This window comes from Culex pipiens, chromosome 2, assembly GCF_016801865.2.
Source record: "Culex pipiens pallens isolate TS chromosome 2, TS_CPP_V2, whole genome shotgun sequence".
Lineage (NCBI taxonomy): Eukaryota > Metazoa > Arthropoda > Insecta > Diptera > Culicidae > Culex > Culex pipiens.
In genome coordinates, this window is record NC_068938.1 from 10,751,510 (window position 1) to 10,775,171 (window position 23,662).

General features: G+C 34.4%; 4 protein-coding genes across 4 annotated transcripts; 2 read left to right on the top strand and 2 right to left on the bottom strand.

Annotated features, from left to right (window-relative positions):
- The first annotated feature begins 5,051 nt into the window (after positions 1-5,051).
- On the top strand, positions 5,052-5,910 carry LOC120423991 (uncharacterized). The gene is made up of 2 exons (XM_039587988.2): positions 5,052-5,451; positions 5,520-5,910. Exons 1-2 carry the CDS (start codon positions 5,105-5,107, stop codon positions 5,791-5,793), a joined length of 621 nt encoding a protein of 206 aa, XP_039443922.1. The 5' UTR covers positions 5,052-5,104; the 3' UTR covers positions 5,794-5,910.
- Positions 5,840-11,998, bottom strand: LOC120423990 (ran GTPase-activating protein). The gene is made up of 3 exons (XM_039587987.2): positions 11,738-11,998; positions 11,327-11,649; positions 5,840-7,226 (listed from the first exon to the last, which is right to left on the bottom strand). Exons 1-3 carry the CDS (start codon positions 11,844-11,846, stop codon positions 5,925-5,927), a joined length of 1,734 nt encoding a protein of 577 aa, XP_039443921.1. The 5' UTR covers positions 11,847-11,998; the 3' UTR covers positions 5,840-5,924.
- Positions 11,999-12,104: 106 nt separating this feature from the next.
- On the top strand, positions 12,105-21,137 carry LOC120423984 (thioredoxin domain-containing protein 17). Its single transcript, XM_039587981.2, has 3 exons — positions 12,105-12,425; positions 20,650-20,734; positions 20,869-21,137. The coding sequence occupies exons 1-3, from the start codon at positions 12,257-12,259 to the stop codon at positions 21,020-21,022; spliced, it is 408 nt and encodes a 135-aa protein (XP_039443915.1). The 5' UTR covers positions 12,105-12,256; the 3' UTR covers positions 21,023-21,137.
- LOC120423983 (vacuolar protein sorting-associated protein 52 homolog) lies at positions 21,085-23,495 on the bottom strand. The gene is made up of 3 exons (XM_039587980.2): positions 22,168-23,495; positions 21,867-22,106; positions 21,085-21,812 (listed from the first exon to the last, which is right to left on the bottom strand). The coding sequence occupies exons 1-3, from the start codon at positions 23,269-23,271 to the stop codon at positions 21,183-21,185; spliced, it is 1,974 nt and encodes a 657-aa protein (XP_039443914.1). The 5' UTR covers positions 23,272-23,495; the 3' UTR covers positions 21,085-21,182.
- Positions 23,496-23,662: the final 167 nt, after the last annotated feature.

Sequence of the window (23,662 nt, forward strand, 5' to 3'; positions counted from 1 at the left end):
AAATTGGATTCATTGTTTTTTTTTTTTAATTTAAATTATGATTCCTTAAACATTCAACTGTAGCCTCGAGACTGTAGCATTATTAAATATTTAGATTTCATTGTTGTTAATTGAGCTTTCCAAATTGGGTCCTAAAATGAAGCTTAGATTGCTGATATTATTGTTCAGAGCGATAAAGCTTATTTTTCTGAGTACAATGACCCTTTGTTCGACCACAAAGAGTTTAAAATGGATTTTTAAATCAATTTTGAAAAATTGACCTCGCGGTCCTTCTTGACAGAAAAGCTCCTACTTGACAGCTCGTTCCAAGGGGACCATAGTTGATCCATCGAAAAAATGTTGTCTTGTCAATATTTTTTTTTGCATTAAAGTAAAAAAAAAGTGATCAGAAATGGTTTTTAATCGTGTTTTTTACCGTTGTACACAAAAATTGGCATAGGGCTTTAGTACAAAATTTGGAATTTTCCACATATTTTCATTTTTAACTTTAGAATTTTTGAGTCTTTGAATTTTTAAATTTCATATTTTTTAAATATTTTGAATGATACATTTTATATTTTGGAATTTTTGGATGTTTAAATTTCTTTTTTTTAATTTTCTAAGTTTTTTTTAAATTTTTGGTATGTTATAGTTTATTTCGTTTTGAGCAATAACCAAAATCCGTCCTTTTAATATTAAGATTTTGCATTTTTAGACACGAAATTATCCAGATATTTAAGTGAAGATGGCGTTACGAATGGTGCACGCCCGGATTGTCAAAATCACACAGCATGACAGCCACATTTTTTTCTAATGTTGGTACCACTGCGCAATTTTTACATTTCGGGCGTGCACCATTCGTAACGCCATCTTCGATTAATAATGTAGATAAGGAATTTAAGAATTTTCAAAATTATTGATACGTTTGTAATTTTAAGTCACATTCAAATATTCTAACTAAAATTACTTATTTGTTTTTTCATTAAACATATTGCAAGCAAGCACTGCGCGAAGAAACGTCAAACACCACATTCCGTTTTTATTCCTTTTCAGCTGCATAAATACCGCTTAAGAAATATGTTTTCGTAAACCTTTCCTTGAACGATTCTTGGGCGTTTTTTTCATGTAGAGCTTTGCGTTCCTTCCGATCTCCGTACCAGCCTGATAAAATAAAATAAAAATGATTTTTTTTGTATGAACAATTGTCAAGGGGAGGTTCAGATTGCCAAAAAAGTATCCACGTGGTTTATGGATGGTCCCTAGGGCTTCAAGACCCTATTGTATATGGTGGTAATGGATCATTTCAATTTTTTGTGCTTATGTAAAAGGTTAAGGAACAATGGAATTTGGCTAACCGGAAATTTAATTTATTTAAAAGTAAGTAAATCTTTCCCTGTTCCTGAGGGGAACACCCGTGAATAGTATCGGGGCCGGCATTTACAAAGCGGATTCCGTGACAGTTTATTAATCAACTTAATATTAACATGTTAAGGTTAATGTTAACACTCCATAGGTTGCCTTCCTAAGGTGTCGTGATAAGGTCCAGTTAGTGACGATACACTACCTTCCCTTTACTAAGAAGTCGAATCCAGAAGGGAAAAAATCGCCGAGCCGGGATTTGAACCCCGATCTACCGCTTACGAGGTGGAAGCGTTACCACTGGGCTACGTGGTATTTGAAAATTGTTGCATGCATTATAAATTTGTTTTATGTTTATAACATTTAAATCAAATTATGCGCGAAAAAAAATATCATAAACGATAAAAAAATTTATAATTTAAAAAAAAAATAGCAGACGGTGATTTTAGCAATAAGTTAAAAAAATCAAGTTACCAAAAAAGACGGTTCAAAAAGTTCATTAAATAAAAAATCATAAAATAATGAAATAGCATACAATAGGAAAAAAAAAAATAATAATAATAATCGAAAAAATCAAGAAAAAATACTATTAGTTTGAATCAAAACTTTTTTTTATCGTAAAATAAAATAAAAACAAGAAAATAAAAAAAAACGATTTTAACAAGTTTAAAAAAATTAAACAAAAAAAAACCAAAACTACTTTAGAAATTGAAAAATTTGGTAGTGTGAATTCTTTTAATTAAAAAGATTTTAAACAAGAAAGTGTTAACTGATTATCTACTAATCAAATTAATTGAATTGAATAAAATACATTAAATTAAAGACACTTTAGAAGTAAACAATGGTCAGATAAATAAAAGTGTAATTTCAATAAAAAATAATAAATAAAAATAATCTTTTGAAAATTTAAAAAAAAAGTTGCAGCAAAAAAATAATGAAGGCAATAAATAAAAAAACCAAAGTGAACTTATTGAAACATCAAACAAACCAACCTTCCCCGAGTAAATCGCCTTGCCCCCTACTTATAACGCGATAACCATCTGTCAACATTTTTATGCAAAGGAGAGAACGAGAGAGAAATCAACAGAACCATCTGCTAGATTGGCCATTAGCGATTAAAAGTCAACTACCGCTGACCCCCGCTAGTTGGACACGCATTCCGGATGGTTCGAAATAATTGCGCATCATGATGAAATCAATGCAACTTCTTTAATTTGAAATTATTTTAGTTTTTTTCAAAAATCACATATACTTAGTTTTACGATACATCCCCTCCCTGTTTACTCATTAGGATCGGTTCCGTTGCACCTGATGATGATGATGGAACGTGTGCCGGTTATTGGTGCGAGTGTGGGTTGCTAATTGATTTTTTATGCAAATTTTGTGTTTTTTTTTGGGTGCATCGTCCAGATAACCGCGGGAGTGCTCCCGGTTAAACGATGTTTTGGATTTCACAATTTGCGAATTTGCCCCGAAAGCAAGTGGCGCGAAAGAATGCAGACAAATTTTAGTTTATTGAATTCTAAGGCAGAGCGAACATGCTTTTGGCTGATGATTTATCGCATGCTTTGATTATGTTAAATGTTGTGCTTCTGTTTCGATTAATAAATTGAATGTTTTTTTTAAATTTATTTCTAATATTTTAGGAAGATATCTTGTTCAGAATGAGAAAAAAAACCAAATGACTCATCAAATTTATTTCGAATCAGCAAGAGAGGAAAAAACATCAAGTCAAACTAGCTTATAACAAGAGGTTTCTTCTCCGAATGAAATTATGCTCCGACGGATAATTACCATGAACCGTGGTTCAACCGCAGTTCAAGCACCCGCGCCCGAAGGCTTGTGGAGCCTCTCTACGCGATCGAAAGCCCTCTTCACATCGTGTGGCTAGACTGAAACGCAAGAGAGTATAGAAAAGAAAACCTCGCGTGTATACACAGCAGCCAACCGTTGAAATAAATACGCTGGATAAAAGTTGAGATCATTTTCCTCCCCCTTCTCTCGGTCTCTCTCTCACATTCCATTCGTGCCTGATCGATTAACATACCGTTATGGAGGGGGGTTTGGTCAGAATGGTCTGAATGATCGCGTACCTTGGCTAATCGTGATTAATTCATTACCGCTCGTGATACTTTTCTCAGCCACTTATCTCATTTTGTGAATGTTTTGTAAAGGAGACCATTCAGGGCGTTGATCGATTTGACAACAATAAGTTAGGTCTGGGAAGATCTATTCTGCCCATAATTTAAAATTTGGCTGTTATGACCAATCATGAATTCCGAGAAAAAAAAACCTTTTAGTGTGCGCCACCTGATCTTCTTCAAGGCGGAAACCCCGATGGCTTGACACCAACCGTTGTCAAACGAATGGGGTTACTTTTTAGTTTGACACCTTCTTTACACAGAGCTCACACTTACTACCAAACGTTTTGTTTGAAGGTATGGGTGAGTCCCGTGTAAAAAGTGACAGTCCGTCACTTTTTAGTTTGACTTTGTCAAACCAACGGTGTAGAAACTAACAAAGTGTCAAACGAAAAAGTGACCAACCACTTTGTATTATTTGCATCGCCAGCATAATCCAAACACTTTGATACATTTTTGTAATATCCTTAACAAAAGTGCTTATAAATGAACTTAACTTTTTTTACAAACTCTATTGTTACAGGATTGGGAATAAAATAACAACAATAAAAGAATAAAAGAATAAAAGAATAAAAGAATAAAAGAATAAAAGAATAAAAGAATAAAAGAATAAAAGAATAAAAGAATAAAAGAATAAAAGAATAAAAGAATAAAAGAATAAAAGAATAAAAGAATAAAAGAATAAAAGAATAAAAGAATAAAAGAATAAAAGAATAAAAGAATAAAAGAATAAAAGAATAAAAGAATAAAAGAATAAAAGAATAAAAGAATAAAAGAATAAAAGAATAAAAGAATAAAAGAATAAAAGAATAAAAGAATAAAAGAATAAAAGAATAAAAGAATAAAAGAATAAAAGAATAATAGAATGAAAGAATAAAAAAATGAAAAAAAATAAATCAATAAAAGAATAAAAAAATATAAATTATTAGATAATAAAATTATATAATAATTAAACAAATAAAGAAATAACTAATAAGAGACTACGTTGCGAGGAGCAACAATACGTACTACAGTTCAGACTCGATTATCCGATAAAAGAATATCATCAATGATTTATTAAATAATTTTTTTTAAATAATTAAACAATTAGAGAAATAAATAATTTCGTTGCAAGGATCGAAAATTCGTACTATAGACTCGATTATCCGAAGGCCTTGGCAAAATTTCACTTCGGATAATCAAAACTTCGGATGAAATCTAATCACATTTTTTTCTTTTTTTAATCTTAGATTTTTTTTTTAGATTTTTGATTGTCGAGCTTTAGTAGTCTTCCTGAACTGCTCTAAAATGATTTAGAATTTTTTAATCCAAGATGGGTCAAAATAGCGATTATGAAATATGGAAACAATGCATTTTTAATTTAATTTAATTAAAATTCGACTAAGTGAGGTCGCAGAGCTCGAATTTGATGATGATTTGGCATGATCTCATAAAAACTTTCGGATAATCGAAATTTCGTATAATACAGTCTGGACTGTAAATATTTTACCTCTTCTCCCGACGCTACTGACCTAATGCTTTTGTTACCGAAAAAGAAACAAGGAAATTCTATTGTTTCCCGTCCCCAAACAAAACTATTCATCACCAGTCAAGGTCACAACGTCCCCACGTCAGTCCACATCGCCATGTCCCAGCAACAACCCCCCAACAACAAGCGTCCAATCGCCGCAACCTCCCACTATGGCCAACAGCAGCAGCGCCGGGGTCGCTTCCAGCAGCACATCAACGTACCCGTTTCCCCGCGGGACGTCCTAGATCCGGCCCGGCGACGCCCATCGTGGCGTCCGCCGCTTCACCCCTCCTGGACGTGGAGGAACGCCGGCAACACCTCGAACAACTACGGCGAGGGGAGGTCGGGGGTACTGAAGCGAAGCTATGTTGGGGCGCTGATTTACAGGACCGGTGGCGGAGCGCCGGAGTGCGATTCCGGCGAGTTGGCCGTGCACGTGTTTGACGGGTATCGCGTCAAGATGTGAGTATTTTTTTGGGATTGTTTATTCGTTTAAATAATGACAGTCAATTTGTTTTTGTTATTTTCAGTCGTCGCTTGGAGACGGAATCCAGGGCTGTTGATCGGTTTTCCAAGAAGAAACCGCTGAGAAGCCACTTGAGTTCGAATCTGTTTGTCGTGCAGAAGCTGGTTCCCGTCCACTATTCGACCCAGACTCATTTTGAGCTGGACTTGGACGGTGGATTCAAGCAGCGCCACGAAGTTACGTTGAACTTTCAACGGAAATTTGTTACAAAGTTGGTGTGTTCGTTTGAGCCCTCGGACAAGTGTTTCTATTCCGAGGCTTATTTAAATGTTTTCTAAAAAGGAGTGTTTCGAAGAGTTTAACCAATTTGTTTTTTTTTGCTCGTCTCGTGCGAATCAGTTTATTTGGTTTCTATAAATTAATAGCAAATAAAAATTAAAAAGAATGTTTGTTTATGTCAATGAGTAGCTTAACCCCGATGTTCTAAGAATACCTTGAAAAAGCTTTGCTCCTCCTCGGGCACGATGTTCTTGGTGATGGCATTTTTGAGCGCGTGGCGGCAACCCTGCACGTTGTAACCGGGCTTGAACGCGTGGTCCTCGCACTTGAGCAGACCCAGCTGGATCAGCAGGAAGTTCCGGAGGCTCTTAAGCCGGTTGTTCTCCTTGGCGAAGGTGTACGCGTCCGAGAAGAGTGCCTCTGTCACGCGGAGAGCTTCCGAGTTCTTTTCGGAAATCTCCGACAGCTTCAGAATGGTAAAGGCAAGGTAGACAAAGTAGTCCTCACCCGACAGGGCGCGTAGATATTCCCGGAACGCTTCGGTTTTGTCCGATTCTTCTAGCGCGTGGAACATTGTCTCCGAGGGGTAGTTCGTTTGGCAGTACGTCTCTACCGTGTTCGGCAGCGATTGGTCCAGGTCAATGGCGCTGGCGTTCGCACTCTGATCTCCTGCAAGAATGTTCCTGATTTCCGGCTGATAGACACTCCCAGTAGATTCGTCCGCCTGTTCCGACTCGGCACCCTCTTCGGTCTCATCTCCCTCACTTCCATCGCTTTCCTCCTCCTCTTCCTCTTCGCCATTTTCTTCGTCATCTTCGTCGTCCTCCTCCTCTTCACCCTCGGAATCGTCCGCGTCCAAAGTGTCCAGCGCGTTCAACCGGCCAAACTCGGACAAGCTCTCCTTCAGCTGCTCTCGGCAGTCGTGTCCAAACTGATTCCCGTCCAGCACCAGCGAACTCAAGTTCTCCTTGTTGAACGTAGCGTTCACAATGGCATGTCCACCTTCCGGCCCAATCTCGTTGTAACCAAAATTCAACACCTCAATGCCGGTGTGCGCATCCTGCAGGGCCTCCCCCAGAAAGATCGCGCCCTTCGTCTTCAGCAAACAATCCCCAAAGTTAATCTCCTTCAAATACTGCAGATCGTAAATAGCTTCCGCGATGGCCTCCGCCCCCTTCGGTCCGATCGTGTTGTCGTTCAGGTTTAAAATCCGCAAATTCGCGTTCACCTTAAAGGCCTCCGACAGGGCCGTAATCCCCGGGTGGTAGATTCCGTTCTGGGGCATCTCGACCTGCTCGAGCGTTTTGACGGCGGCAAACACCTCGGCCAACGCTTTGGCACCGTCGTTCTCGAGGCGGTTTCGACCGGCGATGAAGACTTTAAGTGGGAGAGGTTTGCCGGTTTTGGAACTGGCCGCGTGGCACGCGAGCAGCGCTTTGGACAGCATTTTACCGCCCGTGATTCCGAGGCCGCAGTTGTTGAGCATCAGTTGCTGGAAATTGATTATAGAGATAAAAAATTAGCTTTAAACATAAAAGTGAACAATAAATTTAATTATTTTAATAACAATTGTGCACGATTATACGATAAATAAATAAATACCCCTTCCCAAAAACTGTCCAAATCCAAGCGAACACACTTGAAGATACCGTGGAGAATTTCCCTTGTCCTCATAAAAAAGTGGAGCATCGACACATCACGTCTTTTAATCACTTTTAAATCAATTTAAATGCAAGAGTTATTTAAAAAATTCAAAAAATCTTGTGTAATGTTTTGTTTTAACTTGTCTGAAAAGGAAATAGCCAACGAATCATTTAAGACTTTTGTTTGTAAAATTTTGAGCTACAAATCAGAACATCAGTGGTGACATTGGGTCTGGGGGTGAGATCGGGTCATACAAAACTGCTGTAATTTGTACGACCCAATCTCACCCCCCAGACCCAATGTCATCCTTGACGACGGAACTTAAAACTTTTTAATGTAAACCGATTTTTTTTACCTGATTTACACATAAAGAATCAAGTTTAAAACAAAACAGAATTATTTTTTTATTTTCAAGCTGTATCCACCTAAAAATATATATTTTAAGAAAATATCTTGATTATTTTTTTTAATGGCTAGACATTTTATAAATTAAACAAAATCAAAATGCTCGAAGTAAAATATGTTAAATACCAATTATTTCAGAAAATCTAATTTATTTTCCAAAAACGCATTTTTCAAAAAAAATAATAATAATTAAAATATAAAAAAAATCAGTGTAACTTTAAATATTTTTTGGAAAATATTCGTTTGATAACCATATTGAAAATCATGAAAATTTTAGGGTTTTCGAAAAATACGGTATTTTGTGAATAATTTTGAGTTTTTTTTCTTTGAAACATACTGCATTTTTGAAAAAGTAAAAGTTAGTAAAAGCATAGCCAATTTTACATAATTTGATTGATTTTTTTTTTTTGGGAGGGTGGTCCAGCCGCACATCGTTGATGTTGAAACCTCTAAACTGGGCCCTCGTCCTGTCACGTCCGTCAGCAGTCTTGTCGTACATTACAACTAGAATCAGATCTGCCAATGAATTAGTACACTTCGACCAAATAAACACTGACGCTGTATGGATCTGACTCTAGAATAAATGCACAGTTGTGTGTTATTCATAAGTCCAAAATGTTCAATTATTCATTTAAGTCCAAATATTCATTTGCTATTTACTTTGGATTGAAAATCTAAATTTTAATCTAAAATCCTCTAAAATTAATGTTCAAAACTAAACGTTCCTTTAACTGTTGTAGTACTACTTCTATCAAAAAACAATAAAAATTTGTGAACTGATATACAAACAGCATAAAAATCGCGATTTGAAAAAGAAATGACCATTTACGTAAAAAAATCCGTAGTTCCTCGATTCGCAACAATGGTCAATACAACCATAATCCGAAAACCGTTAGTTCAACAGATCAACGAATTTTGTCCGATATCATTACATTATTGATTGATCGAGACTCTATGGACAATTTGACATAAAAGAATGCCTAGTATTCTACATCAATCAAAGTTTATTGACAGCATTACTCTAACTTAATAATTGCAACTAAATTTAACATCAAAAAGATTTGGAAAGGATACAGATCTATTTTAAATGCTAATGCTAAGCAACAAATCAATTGTACTATCCTGACGTCCCGACCTAAATCCCACATTGTGATAGTGAAAAAGTCACAGAAGCAGCGGTGTCTTGTGCAATTGTGATATTTTCACTATCGGAGAACTACCTAGTTCACGAAGACAGCTTATTGGTCAACGCTTAAGCCCTGGGGCTGCGACAAAGCGAGTTCTCGTAGCATGAAGTGGTGTCCATAGTGCTTATAAAAAAGAATTTATACCCAAATTTTAACTAATGCACTAGGATCAAATCATGCCCCTTGACTTTACAAGGCCCAGGGACATAATTTGATTGAATTAAGATGATTTTAGAAAGATTTAAAAAATGAGTTATTGTCCATTATCGGCGATAAGATAACGAAACTTTGTGAAAGGGCGTAAAATTGAATGTTTGGCCCTTTTGAAATGAAAACGGTGCACTTTATCAAAATTTCACTAAAGTACTTTTTGATTGCAAATTCGATTTTACATCAAAAAATGGTTTTAATTTTTTTGCGACCAATATTTCGATTTTTTGAAAAAAAACAGTATTGATTCAAAAGTTCATAACTCGGTCAAAGTTTTTTTTGCCCGTTCTGTAAATTTCTGAAAAGTTGGCGTTTGATGTTCCTTAAAACATCAGAATAGCAACTCTCCGATTACGAAAATGTTTATGTTTTGTATTTTTTTTTATTTGGCTCAAACTTTGTGGGGGCCTTCCCTATGACCAAATAAACTATTTTGTGTCATTGGTTCACCCATACATACAAAAATGGTATGTAAATATTCAAACAGCTGTAACTTTTGAGTGAATTTTCTGATCAATTTGGTGTCTTCGGCAAAGTTGTAGATATTGTTGAGGACTATTGAGAAAAAAATAGGTACACGAAAAAATTTTTTTTTTCACAAAACCTCAATTTCCCAAAATACGTATTTTTTGATTTTCGAGATTTTTTTATATGTTTTAGGGGACAAAAACCCGCAACTTCTGAGCCATAGAGAAACATGGTCAAAAAATCTGCCGCCGAGATATAAATTTTTGAAAAAATAGTGATTTTTGGAAAAAAATCGAAATTTCATTCAAAAACAAATTTGACGTTATTTTTTTCGAAATGTTCGGGAAATTTCCCGAATGTCAAATTTGTGTTAGCATGAAATTTCGATTTTTTTGCCAAAAATCACATTTTTTTCAAAAATTCATAACTCGGCGGCAGATTTTTTTATCATGTTTCTCTATGGCACAAAAGTTGCGGATTTTTGTCCCCTAAAACACATCAAAAAATCTCGAAAATCAAAAAATACGTATTTTGGGAAATTGAGTTTTAGTAAAAAAATGTTGATAAAAAAATCTGCAATTTTTTTCTCGTGTACCTATTTTTCTCTCAATAGTCCTCAACAATACCTACAATTTTGCCGAATTGGTGGTGGTGATCAGAAAATTCACTCAAAAGTTACAGCTGTTTGAATATTTACATACCATTTTTGTATGAACAGCAGCCAAAATTGTATGGAGACTTGTATGGGTGAACCAATGACACAAACTAGCTTATTTGGTCATAGGGAAGTTCCCCACAAAGTTTGAGCCAAATCAAAAAATACAAATAAAATCCATTTCCGGTTTGGTAAAAAATTGCTCAGAAAATGAAAAAAATAGTGTTTTTTTGCAAATCAAGTTTGAGTGACAAAAAGTGAAATTAAAAATCACCATTTTTTTAACGTGTACAATTTTTTCAGTGTAGTCCTTATCCATACCTAAAACTTTACCGAAGACGCTAAATCGATCAAAAAATACAGATTTTTTAAATTTCATATATCATTTCTGTATGCACAGCTGCCAAATTTGTATTGAAAATTATACGGACAAACCTCGGAACAAACTAATGATGCAAAATGGCTTTTTTGGGCATACCGAAGGTTCAAAAAGATTCAGCCGGATTAAAAAATACAACAAAAAAATCGAATGACCGAAATCTCAGAGAATTGCTCAAAAAAAAGCAAGAATAATTTCACGGTCTTTGATAACGATTTATTGTTGTTTAGAGAAATAAAACAAATTACGCTCATTTAGGTGAAGTTTATCGAATTTCGACTAAGCTTATAAAATTTTCTCAGTTTTCTCCTGAGTTGGCCATCCTGCGAAAAATACAAAGTTTGTAATATTCTTTATAAAAGGATGTTTAAATTTGAACCTGAGTAAAGATAAGATAAAACAGAGATTTATTTATCTCTCAACCTTAAAAAATCAATAAAAATGAAGCTTGATTTTAAAGTGCCCGTAACATTATTTTACCCAATATTTAATAAAAAGTAAAATTAATTATTTATGTTTTGTTTATTGGACATTTTCTAAAAAAAATCCAGATTTTTAAGAATGACAAAATATTTCTTGAAACAAAAAAAGGTTGTTTAAACACAAAGCAACCCAAACCTTTTTGGCGCCCACCCCGGACTCACCTGCAGCGTGTAGCAGGCCGTACTCTGGAGCAGATCCACGAGGCCGGTCATCCCGTTCGGGCCGAGCGCGTTGTCGCTGCAGTCCAGCACGGTCAGCTGCGCGCCGGCCGTGATCATGCCCTGGCCCATCGCCTTCAGCGCGATCGGAATCTCCGTCTTCATGCGGCCCGTAAACAAATCCTTCCACAGCGCTTCCTTCAGTTCCGGATGCTTTTCGAGCGCTTTGGCAATTCCCTGGGCGGCCTCCACGCCGAGCGTGTTTCCCTCCAGGTTCAGAAACTGCAGGCTGCTGCACGCGTCGATCGCATCGATCAGTTCCTTGGCTGGAAGGGGACATGGGCATTTTTTTTTTGTTAGGACAGCTGGTCCGGAAGATTTGCTCGCCCTTGTGAAGGGGCAGGTGTTACTTACCGCCGGCTTCGGTTTCCCATTTTAGTGCTTTTCCCAGGAAGGTGACGCCAGTTTTGGCCGGTGCCTCGCCGAGGGCACTTGTGAGCGTGTTCAGGTCAAAGTTGGACATGATTACGGGTTGAGAATTTCGTCACTGTTTATCGTCTGCGCGGATTTAGCACTCGCTGCACTCGCCGCCACTTTTTTTCTTCGTTGCAAATTTCAACCTTTGAGGTTAGGTGTGTTGTGATGTTTTGTTTGAGGTAAATTTCAAACAGCACACCGCCCATGCAGCAAAAGTGATCACTTCGAGGGTCGCCACCAGGGTTTTCTGACATTAGCCACCAGGGATCAGTTCTGTCAAGTTTTGTTTATCCAGTCGAATTAGTCATCGCGGGCGAATCGGACGGAACGTGCGTGTGCGTGTTTCCCGGAGTTTCGGGTTTAAAAGTGAAAGCAGCGTCCACCCAAGGGGTCAAACAGTCGATATCGGTTGCCGCGTTTGGAGATAGTTCTGCTCCGCGTCCGTTGCCCCAGTGTATGTGGTTGAATCGTGCCGCCAGGATGGTTGTCAGACATCACGTAAAGTCGTGGGAGGATTTCACGAAGCTGGCGGAAAGCCTCCAGGGAAAGGGGGAGCCGGTGCACGTCCTGTTCACCGGTGATAAGGACGAGCAGGGGAATAGCTGGTGCCCGTACTGTGTGAAGGGTGAGTTACATGTGTGGGGGACGGTGTTGATAAACGGGTAGATTTATGGTTGTAATTATGTAATTAGAACCAATTCTCTTACGGCAAGCCGATTCTAAACTTACGTTTAGTCCGATCAGGATGATTCGTCGGTTCCATTGATGAGTGTTTCGGTGACTTTCGAAATCATGTGAGGACATGCCAGCGAAAGAAGCACCGTCATTATTGTAATGAGAAGGGGAATGTTTGATAGTGAAGTGCTTATTTACTATTTTAGTGATAAGATAACACCTCTATAGAAACATGGTGTCGATTTCTGGAAAAGTCAGGGAAAACCTGGAATTGTCAGGGAATTTTATTTGACCTGGAAAAGTCAGGGAAAGTCAGGGAATTTTAAGCTGGGTCAGGGAATTTCGATGATCTTAAAAATATTATCGCCCTTGATGATGTATTTGAATGTCTTCCAGGCCAAACTTTGCAACATTGATAATATTTAATTTTTTATATTGGTCAGTCCGGAAGGAACGCAGAACTCCATATAAAAAATGCTTAAGAAAAGGGTCACGATGAAAAGCGCGTAGCTTGTTTGCAATATGTTTAGGTTTAAAAATCAAATAATTTGGATTTGATTTGGATTTCCGTTCAACTGAAAATTACAAATTACTAGCGCACACAGGGTGGGACAATATGAGGCAGTTGCCCCACCATCCTCAGAGATTTGTTCTAAAATTGGTCGTTTGCTTAGCATTTTGGGACCATAGAGAAAATCATACATTTTGTCAGAAAAATTGAATGATTTAAAAAATGAAAAGTTAAAAAATTCGAACATTTGAAAATTAAAAAACAATCTAAAATTCTAAAGCATAAAGATTCTAAATTTTTAAAATTCTGATATTTTGGAATTGTTGATTTCTTATTTTTTTTAATTCTTATTCTAAAATTCTAAAAAAATGTAAGGCTAGAAAATTTTCCAAAATTTCACTTTAGTATTCGTTATCTAAATTTTTATTTTTCTCAAAATTAAACTGAACTATGATTTAAAAATGATCTAAAATTTAAGCAAAATAGTGATGGTGAAATGGAATTAAAAATTAAAGAATTAAATTCAAGAATTAAAGAAATAAAACAAAAATTTATGGAAAAACAGGGTTGTTACGGACTACACTCAACTCATTTTTAAACATACTGACTCTGAATATTTAATTTCTTTAAAGTTTTGAGTAATGTTTTTTATCCTTATTTATTGTTCTTTTATACTGGATACATTCAATTTTAATCTTGTGAATCTTAATCATATTTCAAACTTTTCCTGAAGATACACAGACATTTGGATGTAACCAAAATTATTATTGGGCATGTTTCAGTGGGTGTACTGTGCTTCTATCCCAAATATCAGCTTGATTGGACGTAACAGAAGCTTCTCCGCCTTTGAATTTTAGATGGGATTCAACCAGTAGAAATATTTTTTTTAATTTGAACATTCTTGAAGAAAAATAAAAAAATCAAAACATTCAAAAATTACAGCTCCAACATTCAAAATTGGATTATTCAGAAATTAGGAAATAAAATTAGGAAAAATAGTATTAAAAAACCCAAAAAAATAAATTCATATTAAAAAAAATTAAAAGATCCGAAATTTTTAAATCAAAAAATAAAAAAATCTGAAAACAAAAATCAAAGATATCAATATTCAAAAATAAAAAAATAAATAAAAACAATCAAGAGAACAAAAAATATTATTTTTAAATTCTTTTATTCTAAAATTCTTAAATTCTTAAATTCTTTAATTATTAAATTCTTAAATTCTTAAATTCTTAAATTCTTAAATTCTTAAATTCTTAAATTCTTAAATTCTTAAATTCTTAAATTCTTAAATTCTTAAATTCTTAAATTCTTAAATTCTTAAATTCTTAAATTCTTAAATTCTTAAATTCTTAAATTCTTAAATTCTTAAATTCTTAAATTCTTAAATTCTTAAATTCTTAAATTCTTAAATTCTTAAATTCTTAAATTCTTAAATTCTTAAATTCTTAAATTCTTAAATTCTTAAATTCTTAAATTCTTAAATTCTTAAATTCTTAAATTCTTAAATTCTTAAATTCTTAAATTCTTAAATTCTTAAATTCTTAAATTCTTAAATTCTTAAATTCTTAAATTCTTAAATTCTTAAATTCTTAAATTCTTAAATTCTTAAATTCTTAAATTCTTAAATTCTTAAATTCTTAAATTCTTAAATTCTTAAATTCTTAAATTCTTAAATTCTTAAATTCTTAAATTCTTAAATTCTTAAATTCTTAAATTCTTAAATTCTTAAATTCTTAAATTCTTAAATTCTTAAATTCTTAAATTCTTAAATTCTTAAATTCTTAAATTCTTAAATTCTTAAATTCTTAAATTCTTAAATTCTTAAATTCTTAAATTCTTAAATTCTTAAATTCTTAAATTCTTAAATTCTTAAATTCTTAAATTCTTAAATTCTTAAATTCTTAAATTCTTAAATTCTTAAATTCTTAAATTCTTAAATTCTTAAATTCTTAAATTCTTAAATTCTTAAATTCTTAAATTCTTAAATTCTTAAATTCTTAAATTCTTAAATTCTTAAATTCTTAAATTCTTAAATTCTTAAATTCTTAAATTCTTAAATTCTTAAATTCTTAAATTCTTAAATTCTTAAATTCTTAAATTCTTAAATTCTTAAATTCTTAAATTCTTAAATTCTTAAATTCTTAAATTCTTAAATTCTTAAATTCTTAAATTCTTAAATTCTTAAATTCTTAAATTCTTAAATTCTTAAATTCTTAAATTCTTAGATTCTTAAATTCTTAAATTCTTAAATTCTTAAATTCTTAAATTCTTAAATTCTTAAATTCTTAAATTCTTAAATTCTTAAATTCTTAAATTCTTAAATTCTTAAATTCTTAAATTCTTAAATTCTTAAATTCTTAAATTCTTAAATTCTTAAATTCTTAAATTCTTAAATTCTTAAATTCTTAAATTCTTAAATTCTTAAATTCTTAAATTCTTAAATTCTTAAATTCTTAAATTCTTAAATTCTTAAATTCTTAAATTCTTAAATTCTTAAATTCTTAAATTCTTAAATTCTTAAATTCTTAAATTCTTAAATTCTTAAATTCTTAAATTCTTAAATTCTTAAATTATTAAATTCTTAAATTCTTAAATTGGGATTGGGATTTCCAAAAAAGTGTCCACGTGGTTTGTGGATGGTACTATTGCATAAAACCTGATAAAATTTGAAGTGTTTTTGGAGTTTTTTTTTTGGTTAGAGAAATTTTGAGAAGAAGATGTAGGAAAATTTGCTTCGATTTTTCTAAGTGACGCTTTGGTGAGTATGAACTGTATCTTAAATTTAAAACCTCAAGATCGAGAAATTATTACAATTTTTCATTTTATTATTTTTTTGTTAAGATTTCATTCAGTTTTTAAGATCTAAATTTCTTAATGTTGAAATTTTTGATTTTTTGCCAAAATGTTTGTTTTGGCTTTTCCTCTAGTTTACCTAATCCTAGAAAAAATAAATTTTCAGCGTTTCAAGATTCTGCGTTCTGAGATTACAAAATTGATTTTTTTATGAAACTCTTTTGTATGTTTGTCGCAAAATCGTTTTTCTTAAAATGAGGAGGATTTTGCGCGGATTGGGTTTTGGGATGGCGCGGATTTTTTTTTTTCGATTTCTCCGTAACAATTCTGAATATAGGAATTTTGAAAGTTTAAGAATTTATAAAATATGGCCTCTTCGGAAAAGTTGTTTCAAGCATTCGAGATTTCATAGAGATTGTACAGCTACATTAAATTTCACATATTTTCCCCAAACAACATTCAAGGGGTTACAAGGAGGAGTTCCCGTGGTCAGATCGAGCTTAAATTTGGAGTTTCAGTTCTGTCCAGATCCGATTATGCCACGAACCAAGTACCAGACGCTCTTATGTGCGTTAACATAAAATGGTCCAAAACACCCAAATATCTATGTTTGATAAACAATGACTTTTTGAAAAGCTCGAGCAGGTTGTATTTTGTTTTTATTTTTATAAAATGTATTAATCGTTTGAATGATCGTCTGTAGGCTCTGGTCAAGGTAGAAACCATTTCTTTTTATTTTTTAGCAAACATATTTTTTTTTGTAAAATTATTTAAGAAGATGTTTTCTTCAAATATCCAGAAACCGTTTACTTTAAATACAATCATTGTTGAAAAAGACCTAGATCTTTTTTAAAACCGTAAACATGTACTTGAAAAATTTACATTTAATTGTATATTTTTCTTAGTTTTTCAGTTTTGTTTTAATCTTTCTTAAGGTTTTTGTCTCCAAAACCTTTAGTTTTTTTTATAAAAACACAATCAAAAATGGCATCGGCCTAATTCGTTTGAAAATTCCGCAAAAGGCAACAATTTTAAAATTAAACATGACTTCTTACTTTAATTCAAATTTTCAATTGTTTTTTTGAAAACTTTTAACTTTAAATTTTCTTTAGGAAATGAAGTGAAACTAACTAATCGCAATTTGAATTTTGCAATAATTCTAATTAATAATTATTTCTAGAGTTTTTAAAGGCCCTGTAAGCTAATGTGTTTCATATGTCTATAGGAAAAACTCTAGATTTTTTGGTAAAGGGCAACATTTAAAATGGCATCACCAGATAAAAAACATAGGACAATTTTATGGTTGCTCATTTTGGATGTTCGATTAGAAAAAAAAATGATTGACAAAATAAAAAAAAAGTTTTTAAGTTTTTGCAGAATCCATCGTTAAAAAAATAAAATAAAAAAGTCATTGATTTTTTTCAATATCTTAAATTTGCAATATTCAAAAAGGAAAATGCATGAAACCATAAAAACGCTCTAAACAATATGTTATGTAAAAAAAGAAATTAAAAAAAATTGTGGTCTGGAGAGGTCAGGGAAAAGTCAGGGAATTTTATTTTGGGTTTTGGATCGACACCATGAGAAAGAGGTTGGTGAATGGTTCTCATTGGGATCATTTAGCAATAATCTGGAAAAATCTGGCATCAGGAATGCTAGTACATTAACCTATTTGCTTACCGCTGAAAGGCAGTTTAAAATTTTATTTTGTTCAATAATTATTGTGCGATTAAGAGATACAAACTTAGTCGAGTGCGGGCTGTGGTGAAAATTGTAGTTTAAAATATATAAAAAAAAATGTTTAACATAAAACTTCAAAATTTTTTTTAAATTCTACATTTCTTAAACTAAAAAAATATGAAATTGTTTTTTGGTTTCACAGCACTAAAAAAAAATCTTTGTTTCTAAAACTTAAAAAAATAGATTTTTGAAAATCTAAATTGAAAAATTTAAAGCCTCTAAACAAAACTAAAAATTCTAAAAGAACAAAATTTTGAAAATTTTACATTAAAAAAATCAAAATTTCACGTTAATTTTTTTTATATTACTCAGAATTGATAAATTTTATGGTTTCACAATTTAACAATTCTAAAAATTTAATAAATTCAAAATAAATATGGAATTCTACATTTTGAAAATTAACTATTGTATTCTTACATTGTAAAACATTTTTGTTAAATTCTTTTAGTTACTGTTTTTGTAATTCCTAATAATGAGAATTAAAAAAAATCAAGATTAAAAAAAATCGGAATTGTAGAATTCTAAAATTTAAAGATTCCAATATTTAAAAAAAATATAACAATAATAATTTTGAATTGCAAAATTGTAAAATTTGTTTTTTTTTCACGGTTGTGAAAGTTTGAACCATCCATAAACCACTTTGACACTTTAGAGCAGGGAACGAACTTAGCCACCCAGTTTTGTAAAAAGTCAAGGGGTTTTTTTATGGAAGGGGGCTGAGATTTTCAAACAATAGTTTTTTGGGCCCTTACAAAACTCCAAATTGAAAAATCTTTATTTCAAAGAAAGTACAAAATTTTCAGATTAAAAATGAAACATTTTATGGTTCCAGGATTAAAAAAAATATTTAAAGATTCAGAAATTCTTACAAAAGTTTTTACATATTAGAATTCAAAAATTCTAAACTATAATAATTCTAATATTTAGAAATAGAAAAATCTAATATTTTGAGATACCGAAATTTTTTAATTATATATTTCTGGAATTATAAAATTTAAAAAGGATCAGAAAAATCAAAATTTTGAGATTCTTAATAATTTTGAAATAATTTTAATAATTTTGAAATTTCAATATTTCAGAATTCCAAAAATTAAAAAAATTGGATGCTTGAATTTTGTTAAAAAAACAGAATTTTAAAATTTTTAAATTACTATGTTATAAACACTAGCATGCCCAGCTCTTTGAGGAAGGTGGGGCAATAATATGAACGTTTTGAAAAATACGTCATTTGTGGACATCCCCTGACAAACAAATTTCTGGGGATGGTGGGGCAGTTGCCCCATGTTGCCCTACCCTGTGCACGCTAGTGGTTATAAAGCTCACAAATTCTTAAATTTTAAAGTTCAACAAAAAATCTATAGTTTCGAAAATTTAAAATTATCAAAGAAAATTTCTTAGTTAAAAAAATCTTAAATCACAAAAAAAAAAACGCAAAATTTTAAATACGGGAATTATAAAACATTACAATTTTGAAATCTTCAAATAAGTCATAAAAATTTTAAATCCTCAAATTACTTGATACATTTCAAAATACAATATTTTAAAATTTTCGAATTTATCTTACTAAAATCCCAAAATTTGTAAATTTTATAATTCCGAAATTGTTATACTTTAACATTCTAAAAAAATGTTATCCGGAAATTCTTGAGTTCAAAACTTCTGAAATTACAAAATTCTTATTTCAAAGTATGAAAAATACCAAATTCTAAAATTCTGGAGTAAAAAATATAAAAAAAATGATATTGTAAAGTTTTGGAATTCTTATTAAAGTAAGTAAATCTTTCCCAGTTCCTGAGGGGAACACCCTTGAAGAGTATCGGGGCCGGCATTTACAAAGCGGATTCAGTGGCAGTTTCATTCTCAACTTAATGTTAACATGTTAAGGTTAATGTTAACATTCCATAGGTCGCCTCCCTAAGTTGTCGTGATAAGGTCCAGTTTGTGACGATACACTACCTTCCCTTTACTAAGCAATCGATTCCAGAAGGGAAAAGATCACCAGTTGTGTTGGTCCGAGCCGGGATTTGAACCCCGATCTACCGCTTACGAGGCGGATGCGTTACCACTGGGCTACGTAGCTCGGAATTTTAAATTTCTGAAAAATCAAAATTTCAAAATACATATGAAATTTTTAAAATAAAAAAAATAGGTATTCTAACATTCCAATTTTTTTTATTATGTTGTTTTGTAATTCTGAAATTATAGAATTAAAAAAAAATACATAATCCAAAAACTAAAATCAAAATTAAATTTAAAAATTTTGAGATTCTTCAGTAAGATTTTCAAGCTTTAAAATCCTCAAATTTTTAAACCTTCCCAATTTTTAGGTTGTAAAATTCTAGAATTCTAAAATTTGGATTTTTTTATGTTTCAAGATTTTTAAATTCCGAAAATTTTTAATATTTGGTTAAAATTTAGCTTTCGGAAAGCAACAAAAAAAAATTTCAGACTCGAAAATTCTTAAATTCAAATTACCCTACAGTAGTTGTTCGGTAACTGGGCTGAGAACGTAGCCCAGTCACCGAATGTTGCTCTTTAACTGGGCTGAACAAAAAATAACGAGGGGACCACCGATGCATAATATTCCAGATGAAATATAAAAATAAAAGTTACTCAAATTTATTTACAATGCTTACTTTTCATATTTCTTTAATTGTAAGTTTGAAAAAAGTTTTTTTTATTGAATATGATTATTGCATCCATTAACCCCTCGGTCATTTTGGTTTGTTTTGGTTTTTTGACGTTTGTCTGCTTTTTAACTGGGCTACGGCCCAGTTATCGAGCGCCCAGTTAAAAAGCAGCCAAGTTAAACAACGCCCAGTTACCGAACAACTACTGTACTAAAATCCTAAAAATCTTCAATCCTAATATTACAAAATCATCAAATCCCTGAATTGTTAATTTTTACATTATTTATTATTAATTTTACAAGATTTCACGTTTTCCGTTTTTCGTGAGATCTTTTAAAAAGATGCAATAATTCCAGATATTGAAATATTTTTACGACAGTTAAGTTTATTTTAAACAATGGCTTATAATAAATTGCAATCATCGATTGCGAAAACCAATTGAACTGCCTTTGTAAATTTTAAAACCACGCTAATTTCCTTTTAATTACCTTCGCCAGCTGCACCCGTCGTCGAGGAGGCCCTCAACAGTGGCGTGGCCGCGGAAAACAGCCACTTTATTGCGGTGGAAATCGACCGGCCCTTGTAAGTATTTATTTATTCAACACAAGATTGGTCCCCAAGGAGCTTGGTCACACCACGTTAATTAAGTCACGATGACTAGTGGAAGGTTCGTGCTTGTATCGCTCTGACACGTGGCTCTTTTCTGCAATTTACAGCTGGAAGGATCTGAACAATCCGTACCGCAAGGATCCGCGCACGAATTTGGTCTTTTTGCCCACGCTGCTTCGCTGGAAATCGCCGCAGCGGCTCGATGGCGAACGGGTTTCGAGCAAGGATCTCGTCGAAATGCTGCTGGGCGATGAGGATTAAAGGCGAGTCTCTTTTTCTCCACGAATGTTTCGGATCATAAAATGAACAATAGCAAAGCAACATCCCTTTCTGTGACATCGGTTATATATTAAATGGTCATCACTTACTACACTAAGATACTGCATTCGCTTCTTTTAAAGTACTTCCGAACGTCCCTCGCTTAATAGTTACTCTTATACTTTTTGATTTCGATCATGATCACGTGAATGTTGACGAGCTGTGCGCGGGCGCTGGGCGTGAGCAGCTTGTAGAACTTGTGATAATACTGCACGAGTTGGGCGAGCGCGAGTTGCAGCAGCTGCGAGCCCGTCACCAGCGACGGGAATGAGAGAAACACCTCGCGGTTCAGCTCCTCGAGGGACTTTTTCCAGTTGACGGAGAAGCTGGCCACGAGCTGGAGCGATCGGCGCTCCTGCCGTTTGAACTCGTCCGTTTGTTCCCTCTCCAGCAGCTGCTCGCAGTCCTTGACGTACTGGATGATTCCGCCGAGGTGGGGCGCCAGGATTTCCTCCACGTACTCGGAACTGCGCGTGCTGAGCAGCTCGCGGAAGGCTTCCGCTTCCTTGGAGTTGTCCCGGGTTCGTTCCATGAGAACCCCCAGCACCAGGTCGTAGTTGTTGATCAGGTAGATTAGCTGCTCCTTTCGGGTGGTGAAAATTGCAGCCATTCGCAGCATGAAACATTTGACCTCTTCCTGCAGCTCCAGCAGCAGGTGGCTGACCAGCTCGTTCGGGAAGTTCTCGGAGATTCCGACGATGGCCGCGGAGAATTCCGCGTAGCGGCGAGTGATCTGAAATCAAACCGTTTAAGATTCAACAGGAATGAGTTTAACGAATCAACTCACGTAATGCGGTCCAGTTTCTTTGGGGAATTTGGTCGGATCGCACTCCTGGATGCTTTGGATGTTCATACGGAAGACCTGCTCGAAGCGAGGCCAAATGACCGCCTGGAGGTTGTCCCAATACTTGTCCAACGCCGGAACGCACCGTTTGTGGCACATCAGTTGATAGCGGAGACAAAGTTGGATGCAGAGAAAAAGGGCAATCGTGTCGTAACAATCTTGGACGTAAGTTTCTAGGTTTTTCTGGAAGGTAAAGCAATTTATAGAAAGGAAACTCTTCATTCCAAGTCAAGCAACAACTCACAATCAGCATCGTCATCGTCTTGCCCATAATCTGGTTAAACAGCTCTTGCGCCTGCGGTCCGCGCACGATAAAGAACTCCGTCACAAACAGATACTCCCGGCAGGCATTGTCCACGAGGGCGTACTGCTCCGACCGGAACAGCGACTCGTACGGATAGCGCGTCTTTTGCTGCGCGTGTGGCACGATGATCGGTGCCTCCAGCTGCTGGTTAAGTACGTCCCCGCGGTCCCCAATCGAAAACACGGTGCTCTTGTTCTTCAGCGAGCTGGTCTTGGAAAAGATGCTCCTCGTAACCGTGTCCTCCAGCCCCATCAGATCGTCCTTCGAGACGGCCTCCTCGAACTTGAGCGCGGCCAGCCGCGTCGAGTAGCTCTTGAAGTAGCTGTAGTAAATCTTGCCCATCGTGTCAATGTACTCGTTGCAGATATCCTGCGCCACGCCACGTTCATTCGACAATATAAACTCGAAGAAAAACTTAAACTTTAGCATCGCGTTCTGCGGAATCTGGTAGTTGGTCATCGGTTTGCGGAACTTGTAAATCTGTTCCATGCAATAAACCCGCAACTTGCTCATCGCTTTGATCTTCAGCTTAAAAAGGACCTCAGAGATGTCCTGCGAAGATTTCGACTCTTTAAAGTTCAACTCCTTCATCAGATTCAACTTATGGTTAAGCTCCATCAAGTGCGTCAAAAACTCCTTCTCCGTTACCGGAACCTCCATTATGGTCTGAATCATCTCCTCCGGAACGGCCATATCCTCGATGAACTGCGACAGCTGCGCTCGAATCGACTGCCTGTTCGTCAACTGAACCGACATCGAAACGGATTTCTTCTGCAACGTTGTAATTTCCGTGCTAATGTTATTCAGCGCACTTTGAATCTCCATCAGCCCAGCCTCCATCCGCTCCAATATGTTCGAAGTGGTTCCAATCTGGTTGTGCAGATTTGCGATATTCTGGCTCTGCGCGATATAATCCTCAATCGAACGATTCTCCACCTCCTTAAACTCCTTCTCGATCTGGGCCGAGTACTGGCGCAGGTCGGTTCCCGTCGTTTTCAGAAGCTCCTGCACTTCGCCGTCCTCGATCGTGTCGCTGGTGGACATTGTGGTTCCCAATTCCTTGCCCTGATGGGCAGCGAATGACCAAGAAGGTTAAAGTTGCCTCAAATAAACGAACAAACAACAACAACCTTGCCCTGGTATAAAGTGTAAACTAACAGGGTGTCATTGAGAAATAGAATTACAATTACACTGATTTTCAATGCTTTTTTGGTAAATTTTCTAAAAGTTCGGGAAAAAAATCTGCGATTCCACGTAAGAAAAGTTTTGTTTTTGTTATGACAATTCTCGCTTACTTTTTCAAAAGGTCCTATTTAGTTGTGAGCTTTATGCTGCATGGGATCGTTGAATCACGCGCACAGTGTGATTGTTTCGACAAACAGTGATTAAAATGCGGTTTAAAACAGCGCTAGGAAGATGTGCAACTTTTTGACAA

Excerpts from the sequence above, each read along its gene's own strand:
- LOC120423991 (XM_039587988.2), top strand. The coding sequence starts at position 5,105 with ATGTCCCAGCAACAACCCCCCAACAACAAGCGTCCAATCGCCGCAACC. Across the intron at positions 5,452-5,519 it reads GACGGGTATCGCGTCAAGAT|TCGTCGCTTGGAGACGGAAT; the intron begins GTGAGTATTTTT and ends TGTTATTTTCAG.
- LOC120423990 (XM_039587987.2), bottom strand. The coding sequence starts at position 11,846 with ATGTCCAACTTTGACCTGAACACGCTCACAAGTGCCCTCGGCGAGGCA. Across the intron at positions 11,650-11,737 it reads ATGGGAAACCGAAGCCGGCG|CCAAGGAACTGATCGATGCG; the intron begins GTAAGTAACACC and ends GTCCCCTTCCAG. Across the intron at positions 7,227-11,326 it reads CGGCCTGCTACACGCTGCAG|CAACTGATGCTCAACAACTG; the intron begins GTGAGTCCGGGG and ends ATCAATTTCCAG.
- LOC120423984 (XM_039587981.2), top strand. The coding sequence starts at position 12,257 with ATGTGGTTGAATCGTGCCGCCAGGATGGTTGTCAGACATCACGTAAAG. Across the intron at positions 12,426-20,649 it reads GTGCCCGTACTGTGTGAAGG|CTGCACCCGTCGTCGAGGAG; the intron begins GTGAGTTACATG and ends TACCTTCGCCAG. Across the intron at positions 20,735-20,868 it reads GTGGAAATCGACCGGCCCTT|CTGGAAGGATCTGAACAATC; the intron begins GTAAGTATTTAT and ends TGCAATTTACAG.
- LOC120423983 (XM_039587980.2), bottom strand. The coding sequence starts at position 23,271 with ATGTCCACCAGCGACACGATCGAGGACGGCGAAGTGCAGGAGCTTCTG. Across the intron at positions 22,107-22,167 it reads AGACGATGACGATGCTGATT|AAAAACCTAGAAACTTACGT; the intron begins GTGAGTTGTTGC and ends TTTACCTTCCAG. Across the intron at positions 21,813-21,866 it reads AAGAAACTGGACCGCATTAC|ATCACTCGCCGCTACGCGGA; the intron begins GTGAGTTGATTC and ends GTTTGATTTCAG.